At 34.2% G+C, this 16,061-nt stretch overlaps 1 protein-coding gene across 1 annotated transcript; it reads left to right on the top strand.

Annotated features, from left to right (window-relative positions):
- Positions 1–143: 143 nt before the first annotated feature.
- LOC144573044 (protein NRT1/ PTR FAMILY 5.1-like) lies at positions 144–5,694 on the top strand. The gene is made up of 5 exons (XM_078322725.1): positions 144–421; positions 618–835; positions 3,622–4,181; positions 4,590–5,000; positions 5,078–5,694. Exons 1-5 carry the CDS (start codon positions 319–321, stop codon positions 5,547–5,549), a joined length of 1,764 nt encoding a protein of 587 aa, XP_078178851.1. The 5' UTR covers positions 144–318; the 3' UTR covers positions 5,550–5,694.
- The last annotated feature ends 10,367 nt before the right edge of the window (positions 5,695–16,061 follow it).

Below are 16,061 nucleotides of genomic sequence, written 5' to 3'. Positions count from 1 at the left end.
TTTAATTCACTGCCATAACTGTGTCAAGTACATGACAAGGGGATATATAGTAATTGTTTCTTACAAAAGTTACTTCAAAAAACAGTGTACTCATGTACAGTCACAGGTCGCCTATTTAATGGCAGGATTCAGTGGATTTGAGTGTGGTAGTTGTTCTCATAAATTTCTTTTAAGTCTCTCATCTTCTTCTCGTCTATATACATCAACTATATAGTTCGTCTCTTCCCCAACCGTCCATCAACAAAACAAACTAAGGAGCCTTTCCACGTGTCTTCTTATCAAGCAATATTCTTTTAAGCCATCTCAAATCAATTTATCATGGAAAACAAAGGTTATACCCAAGATGGCTCGGTCGATCTACGGGGGCGCCCGGTGGTTGCTTCCCGAACTGGGAGATGGAAAGCTTGTGGATTCTTAGTTGGTACATAACAAGCTTTGGTGTCTCAATTTTTTTATTTTTTTTATTTATGATTTACAATTTGAACACTCATGCATGTACATTTGGATTTCCTATATACATATTACATAAACATCTTGTTTTGGATTTAAGTTTTATTCTTAACTGCTCGATTGTTTGTTTAATTTGTTTAATTTGTTATAATTTGTGTTTGAGACAGGGTATGAGGCATTTGAAAGAATGGCGTTCTATGGTGTTGCTGCAAATTTGGTGGTGTATTTGACGACACAATTGCATGAAGAAACAGTCTCCTCCGTAAGAAATGTGAATAATTGGTCAGGTTCAGTCTGGATGACTCCAATTATCGGTGCATATATTGCTGATACATACCTTGGCAGGTTCTGGACTTTCACCATTTCATCTCTGATTTATCTCCTGGTAAGATCATATGATGGCACTCAATTATATTCTACTTTAAACATATCTATATATTTTAATATTTGTGTTTTTTTTTTTTTTGGAAAAGGTAAAATATGGCTTTTTAGAAGTTTCAACAATATTATATAGTGTTCAACATGGAGTATTATGTAATTAACTATATTTGAATTGCAATTAAAACCTAAACTAATCAGGCTTAAATATAAAAAATGTTGCATGTAATATGGGAAGTGGGGCACGTCGGATGGGCGTCAGACCCAAATCACTCTGATGCCCATTCGAAAGTGTCTGATTCCTTCACGATGTGCGTGTGCTTGATCTGCACTAATATTGAAGTGGCACACACGAATATTAAAGCAGCACGTACACACGGATCATGAACTTATCGGAAGGTTCTAAGCGGGCATCAGACTGATTTGGGTTGGGTCCGATACCAGTCGGGCGTCTCTGCTCCCTTACATGGTTAATAACTTAATATATACTTTCATATAGAATGTAATTTTTTTTTTCCTTTTTCCCTATTTTGTAACAAAAAAGAAAAGATGAAGAAGTGTTTCTCAATTTATTAATATACGTACGGAAAATAAATTTTCGATTAACAAACAACAAATTATAATGATTTCCAAAAGGAAAGAAAAAAGACATGTCAATAATACAGCAAATGAATGAGGTAGTGTGGGTGTATATATGGTAGATTCCTTTGCACAATCGATTTCACAAATCAGATTCTACTTTTTTTTTTTCTAATACGAGAAAAGATTCGGACATTGTAATGGCAATTGCAATCAATGCATTTTGAATTAAAAAGAGATACAATAAATTAATTACATGAGGACTGAGGAGAAAGGACTAGTTGGAAATGTTGAGTTGGAATCATTTTGACAATGATTATTATGATAATATAATTAGTTTAACAAATTTTTCAAAATGTTAGTATCGTTTGATGTATAAAGAATCATCAAATTCAGACCATTGAAAATTAAAGTTGTTTGATGAACCATAAAATATACGTTAAATGTCATTATTTTTTGTAGGCATGATACATTATTAATGCATCAACAAGATAATTAATGATTATAGCATTGAATTTCAAATGAAATATTATTTAAAATAAATTATATAAAATAAATGATTGTCAAGTGATACCTCTCTCCATTAATGTTTGTACTCCTTTTAGTGAGCCAGTCAATTTATATAAGAGGAGGGTTCAAATGCCTTCATTTTTAAAAACTTAAATAACTCAAAGTTTAAAGCTTAAACGTCAAAATAAAACTGTTAGATGTGATCTATGTTATTTTCTCTATATGCCCATAAAAAATTATCACATTTTTATTTTGCTTTTATGTGAATCAATAAGTTGAAAAATCAACGTCTAGAAATTATCCACATTAGTATACATTTTTACAAGCTCAAAATGACAACCAAAACAAAGTTGAAATGCCATAATTTTTTACAAGTGCATAGATAAAATTATATAGTTCATATCCAACGGTTTTATTTTGAATTTTAAGATTTAAATTTTAAGTTATTAAAGTTTTAAAAAATGGAGGCATGATGGAGGCACAAAAATGGAGGCATTTGAACCCTCCTCTTTATATAATAGGGATAAGATGGAAGTATATTTACATCAATTTCTATTATGAATCTAACAATATTGCATCCATTGCCACTGAAATTTACGGACATATAGTGTTTTTTTTTATTAATCCAAATAATAAAAGAAAAAAAAAATATTTCATCTGATAAAAAAAATTTACAAATATGATCTCTCAGAATGAATCATGCAAAAGAAATAACTAAAATTTCAACATGTGATAATCAATTTTTCTTGGATTATCAACAACATATTGTGAACTTATGCAAATTAAAGTTGCAATGAAGTTATATATTTTTCTAAGAATCTAAGATAAACACCAATAAATTAAGATGTTGACAGAAAATATGGAACAATAAGAAACTGCCACAATTGTTAGTGTAAGAGGAACATTGATAGGTTCAATGCATATAATTTAATATAGCCAATAGATAGAAGAGAACCAGGTTCAATTTAGCCATATATATATTTAGAGCCAACCTATGATCATGAACTGATTCCAAATGCAACATGGCTTTTATAAAGGAAAAGCGAAAAATCTCTAGATCTCTGACTTGGTTGGAATGGATGATATTCATTAGTGCATGAACATTCGCTTTCTTTTACTTTTTAACCAACTGCAAATGCAACATTCCTTTTCATCTTTTTTTCTAAAGTAAACTAAGAGCATACTAAAAAGCAAATTTTCCTGTTTATCCTATATATTTCAAATATAGCCCAAAAAATTCTCCAGTTCCATTCTCCTACTAGATAACAAGAGCTACAAGGCCCACAACCTATTAGACACCATCACATCGCTCAAAATCCTCCTGTTTAATTTATTGTAGTGTAATTTTTTGTATAATTAAGAAAGGGCTTATATGCCTCTGCTAATTTTTCAAAAAAAAAAAAAGGGCTTATATTGTTTTTTTTATATAATTTCTTAAAAACGTAGGATTTTGGACCAAACTTTTTTTATCTACCACCACAATAAATCAAAATTAAATGATTACCACCCAATCAGTCATATTTCCAAAACCTACCACGTTCGCAGATCCAGTCGGCGCATAGATTGGAATCGGTGCGCCAATTGAGTATGCGCACCATTCAGTGCGCTGACCCAGTTGGCGCTCTGCTTCTCCGCCAACTGAGTCTGTACTCCTATATCTAGAACCATATTTAAAAAAAAAAAATTGTTAATCCTTTATTACAGGGAATGGTTCTTTTAACTGCTGCTGTCAAATTCAAGCCGTTCCATCCAAAATGTAATGCTGACAGCGGACACCCCTGTCCGGTGTCGTCTGCAGAGATTACCTTCTTCTATGCATCACTCTACATCATGGCCATTGGTGCCGGTGGCACGAAACCCAACATTTCCACTTTCGGTGCAGACCAGTTTGATGACTTTGATCCATCCGAGCACAAGCTGAAAACATCATTTTTCAATTGGTGGATGTTTAGCTCCTTTGTTGGTGGGCTGATGGCGACACTATGTCTAGTATATGTGCAAGAGAACGTTGGATGGGGATTAGGGTATGGAATCCCGACAGTAGGGTTGGCGTTGTCGTTAGTGTTGTTTTATGTCGGTACGCCTTTTTATCGGCATAAATTGAAGAAAGCAGAGAGTCCAATAAAAGAGATTTTTAGAGTAGTAAAGATGGCTTTTGTGTACCGGCGGCTCAAAGTCTTGGATTCAAGTGTGCTTCACGAGCTTGAGCCGCAACAGTATCTAAATACCTCCAAGCGGCAACTGTGTCACTCCTCTTCTTTCAAGTAAGTTGGCAATTGCACGCACTAGATACCAGTATTTTCATACTACACAGTGTACACTATACTGAATACTTTATTGGCATAATATACAAGTTAGTTTGCTTGACAGAGAATGCAGAATACTCATAATAATAACAATAATGATAATGAACAAGAATTGTAATAGTAATGATTGTGAATTTTCCTTTTTGGATTAATTAATTAAATAATATTTGACATAGAAAACAATTTTGAAATAATCAATGAAGAAATGTGTGGAAGTAAAAGAAAATATTTCGTTGTTAAAAAATAATTTTTACACTTCTGTATTCTGAAAATGGTTGTATAGTGATAATAAGCAAAAAATTTCTCGGCGGATTATGCCATCAGTACATGCACTAACAAGTTCTTTTGGAATTGATTAATTTCTAGGTTTCTTGATAAGGCATCGCTAAAAGAGAGCACAAATCCTTGTACTGTAACTCAAGTAGAAGCGACCAAATTACTCTGTGCTATGTTTCTAATATGGTTCACAACCCTTGTGCCAACAACCATTTTTGCACAAGTTAATACCTTCTTTGTCAAGCAAGGCACCACACTAGACCGATCCCTCAGGCATAATTTCCAAGTCCCAGCTGCATCGCTCGGCAGCTTCATCATCATCTCAACACTGATATCAATCCCTATATATGATAAAATCTTTGTACCGTTTATGAAACGCCGTACTGGTAAACCAAGAGGTATCACACTTCTACAGAGACTTGGCACTGGTTTTTGCTTTATGATCGCCGTCATGACTGTTGCATATTTTGTGGAACGCAAAAGAATGGGCGTCATCAAAAGGTATTTTTAGTTATTTGACCAATGAATTACTGGTTGATTTAACAGAACAATTTTTATAGAAAAAACATTGTCAACAGGTACGGAATCAAAGATACCAAAGAAACAGTCCCAATGAGCATCTTTTGGCTACTACCGCAATATGTTCTTCTTGGCATTGGAGATGTATTCATGGCAATAGGTTTGCTCGAGTTCTTCTACGAGCAATCCCCTGAGGGGATGCAGAGCCTCGGAACAACATTCTTCACTAGTGGGGTCGGTGTCGGTAATTTTATGAATAGCCTTCTTGTAACCGCAGTCAACACAATAACGACAAGTGGTGGTCGTAAGAGCTGGATTGGGAACAACCTAAATGACTCGCGTTTAGACTATTACTATGCTTTCCTCATAGTTCTTTCGGTAGTGAATTTTGGTGTATTTGTCTGGATTGCGAGATGGTACAAGTACAAGAGAGAGGTGGGGGAGGGGGTGGTAGAGAAGAGAGGAGTGCAGATGGAAGGTAAGGTCATGGATGCAAATGCAATTGATGATTATTTAGGGGAGAAGATGTAAAATTAAGTTCTTTTGTAATTAAACATACCAGAATTGCAACTTTGAGCTCTTTGGAACTGGCTTGTGTAGGTTTTCACTCTGAATTAGGAATGCACATATTCTGTTTCTTTTGCTATAACTTCAAGATTTGTTCATTTTGTTGATTTTTGTACCTCATATATTGAAATTTTCAAATAAAATTGTGCATGTTAGGAGCAAGAGCCTATGTGAGTTCTTCAAAAAGGACTTGATAGGCAGCAAGTGCACTGTATTTGGAGCAGCATGTACATATCCTTTTTATGATTGAACGTGTCACAATCCAGCCCAATTTTTAATTAAATGGAATTAAACTTCAGCCCAATTTTAATTGGGTCGAAAGTAGGCCTACCCAGTAGAAGTTGAAAAATTAGATAAAAGGGTGTTTTTAAAATTAAACCCATAAGATGACGAGTGGGTTTCTCTTTAATTTGATAGTTCTCAGAATGATCTAGAAAGATAGAAGAAGATAGAGACGGAAAAGAAGAGATACTAGTGTATTGAATTGAGATCTTAAAAAAATATTAAAAAAAAAAAAAACAGAATAGAGAGAGAGAAGAAGAGAGCGGCTAGGTTGTTCAATCTCTCTTTTTCTCTGTGGGCGAAAAGAGCGAAATTTTTCGCGACTTCTTCAAATTTTCGATGCTAAACAGAATACTTTTACTTCTACTTCCAATTATTTATTTTTGAAACGATGATCCCCTCTTAATTATATATTCGTCTCTTTTTTTTCGGTCTATTTTGTGGATTGTCAAATTATTTTTTACATGGCAGATGTCCTAGCGAGAGCTAGACAGCGGTGGGTCCGGATCTCGTAAAGTAACTCAAATTTTGAGTTTAGATCTGAACCGTTCAGTCAGAATTAAGACCAATCCAACTTAAGTTATAATTCACGGGTCTTTCATTATTTATATGTATTCTGATCGGACGGTTTGGATCCATACTCAATATCTGAGTTACTTGAGGTGATATGAATTTGACAAATTATGGTAGAACAAAACAAGCACCTTAGATGGAGTAAATAGGGGTAAAAACGGATCAGATACGGAGCAGATAGTAGTAAAACTATATCCGTATATGTTTTTGTTTTTCGGATATAGATACAGATAAGATATTAAATTTATACGAATACCGTTACGGATCGGATCATATATTTATTAAATTATCATGATGAATAAAATATGGTATATATCTAATATTCAGATGCATATTATTAAAACCTAAAACTATATCTGTCAGTGTCCGCACAGATATTCGGATACGGATATCCATATCTAATTTCTCGAATATAGATCTAATATTATTCGCTTTGTTTTCATTCTAAATAAAGATTCTAAGGGTGTGCTCCACAACTCAATCATTAAAGTAAAGGAAGGGAAGGGAAGGTGATCTTGACTGTGACTGAACTTGTCCAGAGAGTTCACTTGCTCCACAATCCAAAAATTCGGAGGTAAAGACAAAGGGAGAGGAGGGGAGCAGAGGTGAATGCTATATAGAAATTCAACAAAACCTGTGACCTCCAAATTGGAGTGTAGCCGAGGTGAACTCCACTTGATCATCTTTCATCCCCTTTTCTTCTTTCCCTCTCCGCACAGTTGTTCTGGAGCACACCCTAAGTTTTTTAACAAGTTTATGTCAAAACTACTATGTTCAAAATTTGTAATTCTTGCAAGGACCTCTTCAAATAAAGCAGATGAGTTGAAAGCTAGTCTACGCTTCTGAATAAGTTCAGCTGGTAAGTGGTAACAACTTTCTAACAGTAAATATGCCTAATAATGGCTGATGCATTTTGACCAGAAAAGGCTGCACAGAACAAGTAGAATTTGAGATTCAATCGACCGCCTTCTAGAAAGTAGCCCAAAGACGAACGGTGACCCTATTAACAGAGGCTTTTAAGGGATTTTTCTTTTAAATAGAATTGTTTTTATTTTATTTTTTTAATGAAACAAGCATTATTTGTGATAAAGTTATAAAAAAGTGAAATAAAAAAACTATTTTTTCCACCGATTCCTAGGATCAGTAAAGCTATTTTTGGACCACCGATAATGCTGATTTTAGATAAATGTGAAGTTTTTGGCTGCACCAATTCTAGGAGAGAATAATTTTTTTGCCTCCACCGATTTCTAGAATCGGTCGAGTCTTTTTTTATAGCTTTTCCACGTCTAGTGCTTGTTCTGTTAAAAAATTTAAAAACAATTCTATTTAAAAAAAAAAATCCTTTTACGGACTACAAGTTGAAACTAACCAATTAATGATTTTTTAAATTGCAAAACTAATTATACATGTTTAAAATATAACCAATTTAACCGAGAAGAGGATCACTTGACATTTTATTATTCAAATAATTTTGGCAAAAGTGAGGCAATGGTAATTGGTAAGTGTGTAAATGCATATTACAGAACAGTTCGTGTGATGGACTCATATTTCTATTTCCAAAATACAAAATAGTTAATTTGAATTTTTCAATATATTTGTCATATGAAAATTCAGTTGCATATAAAAATTTACATTTTATTAGATAGACAGAATTTTAAAATAAAGTGATTTTCTATCTATTTAGAAGAACAGTAAAAAAAATCTGAAATTTGATGTTTAAGTACATTTTCATATGGAGATTATGTTTAATAATTTGAATAAATTGTTTAAACTTTATAAATAAAAAATATATGTATCGCACGAGTTCCATAATATACATATATTAATAGTCTCACTCTTTTGAAAAAAATTAAAAATAAAACTTAATTGTAAAATTCAAACTAGACATGATCTATATGAGTGTCAGTAGTAAAAAATTCATTTTGAATATAATTAAAGTCGTCAATCATTAGAGTCTGAACACGGGAGACTAAAGAGTCGTTTGGAGACCGAAATTTTTATTAATAGGAAATTATTTAAATAAATATTGATAATGGAGAACAGATTTGAGTTTTTACGAGATATAGGGAAAATGTGATAGTTTATAATGTCATTTGGACGTTATAGACCATCACGGCCAGGAACAGCATGTTTCAGCATCTGTTTCTGTCAGGAACATACCCTGTTTTGGCAAGAACTAGCACTATTTTGGCATGAACTGACACTGTTTCAGGCCGTAATAGTTTTATAACGTCCTCCGGAAGTTATAAACTATCATATTTTTTCTATATCTCGAAAAAGCTTAGATTCATTCTCCATTATCGATATTTAATTAATTATTTTTCTATTAATAAAAATTTCAGGTTTCGAGACCCACCTTTTTCCAAATTTTTTATTAATAACATGAAAATATTACATAACATATCATGATTTTTATAGAAATTTTAAATATAATATTTTTGTTGGATTATCCAGCAAAATGCATGACCAAAAAATTATGTTTTTTCTTGTTCCAACCAATCTAACTACATGTAATTTGTTGACTAATTTAAGTTGTTTTCTTAATTTTTAGAACGGTTCAAGTGTATTGGATTACGAGATACTCATTCAGATCATGATTAATTTTTAATTTTTGTAAGAATGCTAACTATAGAAAAATTCGGCAATCTGAATAACATTTTTGTTATCGTCAACAATAAGGGTGGCCAAAAAATCCATAGTTCGTGATTCGATTTGAATTTAATTTGAGTTTAGTTCAATTCGAAATTAGTTCGTTCTGAAACAAATCAAACCAGTTTGGTTTGAATCTTATTCAAATCAAACCAGTTTGGTTTGAATCTTATTCAAATCAAACCAGTTTGGTTTGAATCTTATTCAAATCAAACTCAAATTGGATATAATTCGTTCGAAATTGATTCGCGAACCATTTAGGTTCGAATCTCAAATAATACAACTAATGAATTCAACTATTAATCTTTAATAATACAAGAATCAAACTTATATCACACCTCAAAATTGTTAATATAATGGTAACTTATAATAGAAAAAAATTTCAGCAGCATAACAAATTAACAATGGAATAAGTTCCATTTGACTAGATCCATATCTTTATTTTAATCAATCCAGCAGCGTAAAAGGTAAGAAAATCTTAAACTGACTCATAATCCATTAGTGTGAATTCGTGAAAGGTAAAATAAAATCATGTGAATTTTGTTTCGCGAGAAGAAAACTAATACATAAACTGCCAGTATAACTAGGGCTGCCAAAAAATTTGTAGTTAATAATTCGATTGACTTCTATTAAAAAAATGTGTAGTTTGTAATTAATTCAATTCGAAATTAGTTCGATTCAAAACAAATCGAATCTTATTCAAACTAGAATAATTTTGATTTGATTTGATTCGTTGCCCCCTAGTCAACAACACACGTGTATTATGGAGCATCACTTTCTTGTCAATTAATTGCTGAACAATTGGTCGTGTACAAGTCTTATTGCCCAAATCTTGTTAATCGAACACGTACATAAATTTGCTCTGGTAGTTTTAATGTTTCCTTAAACATATAGTGATTTGTATTCTTTTGCGAGGTATTTCTCTATAGAGTATAGAGTAAAGGCTTGGATGCTATGGATAGCATAAAGTCATTTGTGTTACGGTCTCAAAAACTTATTTTATAGACTTTAAAGTTTGATCTAAGTAGCTCAATAAATTTGTAAGATACTAATTTTTATTATTTTTGAAAAAAATTTACTATTTTTTACGATTTATGAAAGATAGCAAAAAATGGTCTAAAAATAAATGAAAATTATCAATATTTTATGCCATTTTTTGCCATCTATCATAAATCACAAAAAATAGTAAATAATTTCCAAAAATAATAAAAATTAGTATTCTACAAGTTCATTAATTTATTGAGCTACTTAAATCGAAATTTGAAGTTTATACAATTCTAAGGCCATAACACGGATGACCTTATGCTATTCATATATAACACCTAAGCCTTACTCTTCTATATAAATAGATCTTATTCTCAAACAAAAATAATTAATTCCGCTGAATAATCCAGTGGATTTGACTATGTATTTCTATGAATAATCTAGCAGAAATGTTATATTTTAAATTTCCATAAAATTCATGATATGTTATGTAATTTATTTATTTTAAATGTTAATAATAAAAATTTCGGCAACCTTTTTTTTAAGTAAAAGTCAAAGATACAAGTCCTTCACTTTATTTTCAGTGCGTGCACTAGATTTTAAATATATGTTTTGGACTTTGTTTTTACATTATTGTTGTGCCTGATCTGTTCTTTAATTTTTTTTTTTTGAAGTACCGTTCTAATTTTTAAGTTTTTAAATAGCGATTATAGCGCTATAGCTTTTAAGGTCCAAAAAAACTATAATGCAGCTATTGTGTAGCTATAGCTAGTTATTTAGATCCCTGCTAATTTTACATTCCGGTAGTTAATGAAAATCTTATATGGGAAAAAAAAAGTTAGTCAAAATTTTATTGGGAACATTCTTTTGTTACTAATTTTTAGAAAAATAGAGGTTTGGTCTTTTACATAGAGATTAAATTAAAAATTTGTTCTTTCTTTTTGCCATTAGTAATGACCAATAATTTAAACTTTAATGAAAATATACTCATTTGTTTACCCCCCCCCCCCCCCCCCCCCCCCCCCCCCCCCCGCTACAGATTTCGTAAGCACATGCAGGCTCTGGTACATTCAATATTTTTAGATATTATCATCGAAAATTGAACTTGCGTCTCTCCATAAAAAAATACATATCCATGCATAAATATTAATTAAAACTTTTAAAATTGTACAATAAAATGCGCGAAAATCTTTAATGACAATCCTATAACTGTTAGATGTACTAATTTTGATAACATGTGTTTTTTTAGAAAAAATAAAGTCATAAATTGCATTATCCCTACTGTCCATCTGCCCCCCTACGTACTTACTCCTATTTATGTAAAGTCAGACATTTATTACCACAAAGGACCAAAGTTTGTTGAAACATGAAAGTTATCATTGACTAGCCCATTAAGCTCTGTGGGCATTTCTTCTGCGGCCATTTTTATTAATACCCAAAAAACAAAATTTAATTTTAAAAATAACCATCAGTTCTGTTTTTTTTCAAAAATAACCAAACCGCCATAACTACGGGCGGTTTCCTTGGGGACCAAACCGCCCCTCCCACGGGCGGTCTCCTTTTTTTTATTTTTTTTTTTATAGAGAGACATCTGAGTATTTTGATTTAAATAATGTTGTGAAAAAAAAAAGTTTTCTTGTTTAGAGTGTATGCCAAAAAATTAAGACATTTAATAAATTTATGAAGTGATGTCGTTACTCTTTATAACTTTGACTTTATTTGTCAGTTAGATATCACAAGTCTAAATATAACACTAATGAAGGACTTGGCCTTTATTCAAAAATTTCCAAGCTCTGATAGCTTGTTGATCTTTTTCCGGTTTTTATAATATATGTATAATATACACATATACTAATTAGTTACAACATAATTATAACAAATCGAAATAAGTTCACACTAGCAAAATAGCAGGTTTATCTGCCCCTGCCACCACGTCTCAATAGACCTAACAAACGACTAGTTCTACTGGTACCAGCTGCAGGTGCGGCATTACTTGTAGAGCCTTGGCAACTAGATGATTGGCTCGGAGGAGGGGGGGTTGTGTTCTACCAGTTGCTTCAGCAACAACTCTGGCATTTTCTCTTTCGTTGTGCTCGTTTATAGCATCTGAACATAAGAACACAATTCAGTTAGTAATATAATAAGATCATAAATGAATTTCGTACAATGCTACATACCTGCCCTGCGCCTGTCAGAAACAGAACGGCGAGCCTGATTTCCCGACGATCGCCTGCCACTCATCTCATCCATGGTCATTATAATACGCTTGTGTCTCCTCCTCCCCTTTCTTATCCATCCTTCTGAAGGGAGTATTCTATCACCGACATATGCAGGCCACTCATGCTGATCAGGATAAGAATGGAAAGATCCACCCCAAGTGGAAGCAAGGTAATCGGTACGGTATATGTCAGCAACATAGTGATCCTCACAATAGTTCCTCACTCGGCATACCGCCATCACGTGACTGCAGGGTATGTGACTTAGCTGGGGTCCTTGGCATGTACAGGTTACCGCCCTGGCATCTCCGAATTTAACCACGTACTTGCAAGCCCTCTTGACAAACGCCATAGTGCCATCTGGTTTACGGCTGGTAGGAACGTACTCATTTGGATTTTGCACTTCGAATTCTGTTCCATCATTACCCATCGGGATCACGGTCATAGTTGCACCTTTGTCCCTGTGTCGTCTTAGTTTCTCCTCCACCCTTGTTGAAAATGACTGGTTCATCCTTATTAATTCTGCGGCCTTAGCACGCCGTTCCTGAAACCAGGCATTTAACTTGTAGAATGTGTCCTCTACAACTGCAGCCACAGGCAACATCCGGCTCTGCTTGAATACTGCATTCAGCGACTCGGATCCGTTGGTGGTCATAATTCCCCAACGCCAACCTCCATCACGGGATTGATATATTTTCTCGTATGCTGGATCTTCGTTGACATCTCGGGGATTATTTTTGCCCACCTTCATTAAGTAGAGATTTGTCTTAGGCATGTACTTCATTAAGTAGAGATTTTTGCCCACCTGTATTTGTATTTGTGTCTGACGGTCATAGCCACCGCCTTGATGCTCATCGATGGATCCAACTTAATGTCCTCCTCAATTGCATCGGCAATTAATGATGCCATCAGCTGCGCATGGTCTGTCCTTGTGGACGCAGACTTGCATGTGTGAGGTGGTTCACACTTCTTAATCATCCATGCTTCCCCTGAACCCGCAGAGGCTGCATAAAGGCGGAACTCGCACCGCGGTTGAGTTTTACATAGCACAACTAACCTTGTTCGCTCTCTTTTTTGTATTTGACATTCCCAGTTGCCGTGAACATGGGTCTCATTGATTTTCTTTACAAGTTCGTCTATGTTGGTATAAAGTTGCCCTGCGGCAAGTTCTTTATTGTATTGAACACGAGGACCAAAGAAACTAATGTCTGCCTCTTCGAAAGCTGTGGTATCATTGAATGTGGCGACTGGATGCTTATTCCCCCGACCTCTAATCGGGAATTTTTCTGCCCTGGATAAACCTGGTACATTTGCATCACCATCTGATAAGTCATCAGATTCCCAAACCCCTTGGTATTCATCTCCCGTTTCCATTTCTCTTTTTGGTATGACATCAATAACATCAACATCAATATCAATATCAGTTCGATTAACGGGTACCGGTCCTGACTCTGGCATAGTTGGAAATCTAGGGATTATGGGTGTCTGTCTGGGTGGTGGTGGTAACACTTCAGTATTTTCTAGGGAGTTGTGGTAACCCTGGTTGTCATAAGGGGAGTGGTGGTGGTACTCTTGGTTGTCATAAGGGGAGTGGTGGTGGTACTCCTGGTTGTCATAAGGGGAGTGGTGGTGGTACTCCTGGCTGTCATAAGGGGAGTGGTGGTGGTATCCCTGGTTGTCATAACCCGAATTGTCATAACCTGAAGGCCCAGCCCCAGCCGCACTTGAAGGTCCAGCCCTAGTCCGGGGAACCCTCTTCAAATATATTTCCATTATCGGGACCCCACTAGCCGCAAATTGAGTGTACACAACTCTCCACAAATTCGCATCTGTTATTGGAAACTTCACAAAGTAAGGTCTACCCCCCACCCCAGGTGAGTTGTCAATCCGTGTAGCCAATTCTATTTCATACCTGTTGGGGTTTACAGCAGTCTTTTCGTATATTAGCTGCTTCAGTTCCTGAAATGTGGTATTTTCATTAACCTCGAAGGCAAATGCGGCATCTTTCGTGTACTGCACGCCATCTTCACCCCTTTGTAGCCTGCCGCCCACATACAGTGCAACTAACATCTTTTCCTTAACAACCTACATTTAAAAAAATTATTTCATAAGGATTAAAGTTTTGTATAGTAATTATAACGGGTACAGTAATCAATGGAAAATTAGAAAATAAAAAAATTACATATTGCTACAGTATTTTATGTTGCTACAGTTACAGTAATTGTAACAGTAAATTTGCTACAATTACAGTAATTAAAAAAATTGCAACAGTTACAGTAAATGCAATAGTTACACACAGTAATTAATAATTAGCAAAAAATTAACAAGAAACTAAAAAAAAACCTGTTGCTACAGTAAAATCGCCTTTCAATCGCCCAACAATCGCCAGAGCTCTCTCTCAAACAGTAAAATCGCAGCACAGTAAAATTTTGGTTTACAGAATGGTTGGAGTGGGCAGGAGAGAGAAAAAATCGGATTAAATACCTATATAGGACCGCCCGTGGGGAGGGCGGTTTGGTCCCATAGGAAACCGCCCGTGGGGGGGCGGTTTGGTCCCATAGGAGACCGCCCGTAGTTTTGGCGGTTTGGTCTCCAGGGAAACCGCCCGTAGTTCTGGCGGTTTGGTTATTTTTGAAAAAAACAAGAACTGATGGTTATTTTTAAAATTAAGTTTTGTTTTTTGGGTATTAATAAAAAATGGCCGTTTCTTCTGGCTTCTTTTGACAAAACCTCAATTGCTTTACGCGCTTTGTTTCTTTTCTTATGTACAGTGCACTAATAGTCTAATATATTTCAAACGGATCAATGTGAATTCACATCATTTTCCTCTGATTCCCAATCAGCCATGCAACAAAGGGCTTTCTGTAGCATTTTACAAGTGTAAATTGGTTAGATTCTAGCTAGATCACTTGACGTCGGTATTTTAGTGTACATATATATATACTATTACAAAGAGAAATTTACAATAGATAACCTGAATGATTGAAAATTGCACATACTTTAAGGGTACGTTTGGATGAGAGCTAAAATAGCTAAATTTGATAATAGTGAAAAAAAATAGTAATTTTCAGATTAGTGTGAAAATAATTCTATTCAGATTAGTAAAAATATTGTTTGGATTTTACATATGAAATAGTAAATAGTTGTAACTAACAAAAAATATTGCTAACAATGTGCTAATTAAAAGAAAAGATATACAAGTAGGATCTCAAACGAATTGTCACAATGTGGAAATACTGAAAGTGTCAAATTTGTCATTTCGGAACTGTATTGACGGAAATCTGAAAATGAAGTATTTTTTTTCTCTCTCTTCACACTTTCAAATAGTAGTTATTCCAACATTTACAAGGAATATAGAATAGCAATTGTTTTAGCTATTCCGAATAACAAAAATATTGTTTGAATACTCCTTGCTATTTCGAATAGCCTCTATATATATTCTTGTGTCATCTCTTGCAAACTATAATTTATTCCCAAATGTTACTCTTCAAGGTCTTGTTAATTTTTTATCCAGTGTACTTCATTTTTGAAAATTTCAAATAATGCACATGCCCTTTCTGCAATTTCTCTGTTTCAAAAGGAGAAAACAGAGATATCGCTCGCCAAAGAAAAATAGGGACGGTACAATATTTTTCTGCTTGTTCTATTTGTCTAAACAGGAACAAATTGCCGAAATTTGCCGAAAATTTCGGCTTTTTAACCGAAATGGCATGAAGGGAACCTCTATATAAGCCTCCAACAAGCATCATGTGTGATCTCATACTACAACAAG

This window comes from Carex rostrata, chromosome 21, assembly GCF_964058835.1.
Source record: "Carex rostrata chromosome 21, lpCarRost1.2, whole genome shotgun sequence".
Lineage (NCBI taxonomy): Eukaryota > Viridiplantae > Streptophyta > Magnoliopsida > Poales > Cyperaceae > Carex > Carex rostrata.
The sequence above is the reverse complement of the archived record's forward strand: the minus strand, read 5'-3'. Positions and strand labels throughout refer to the sequence as shown.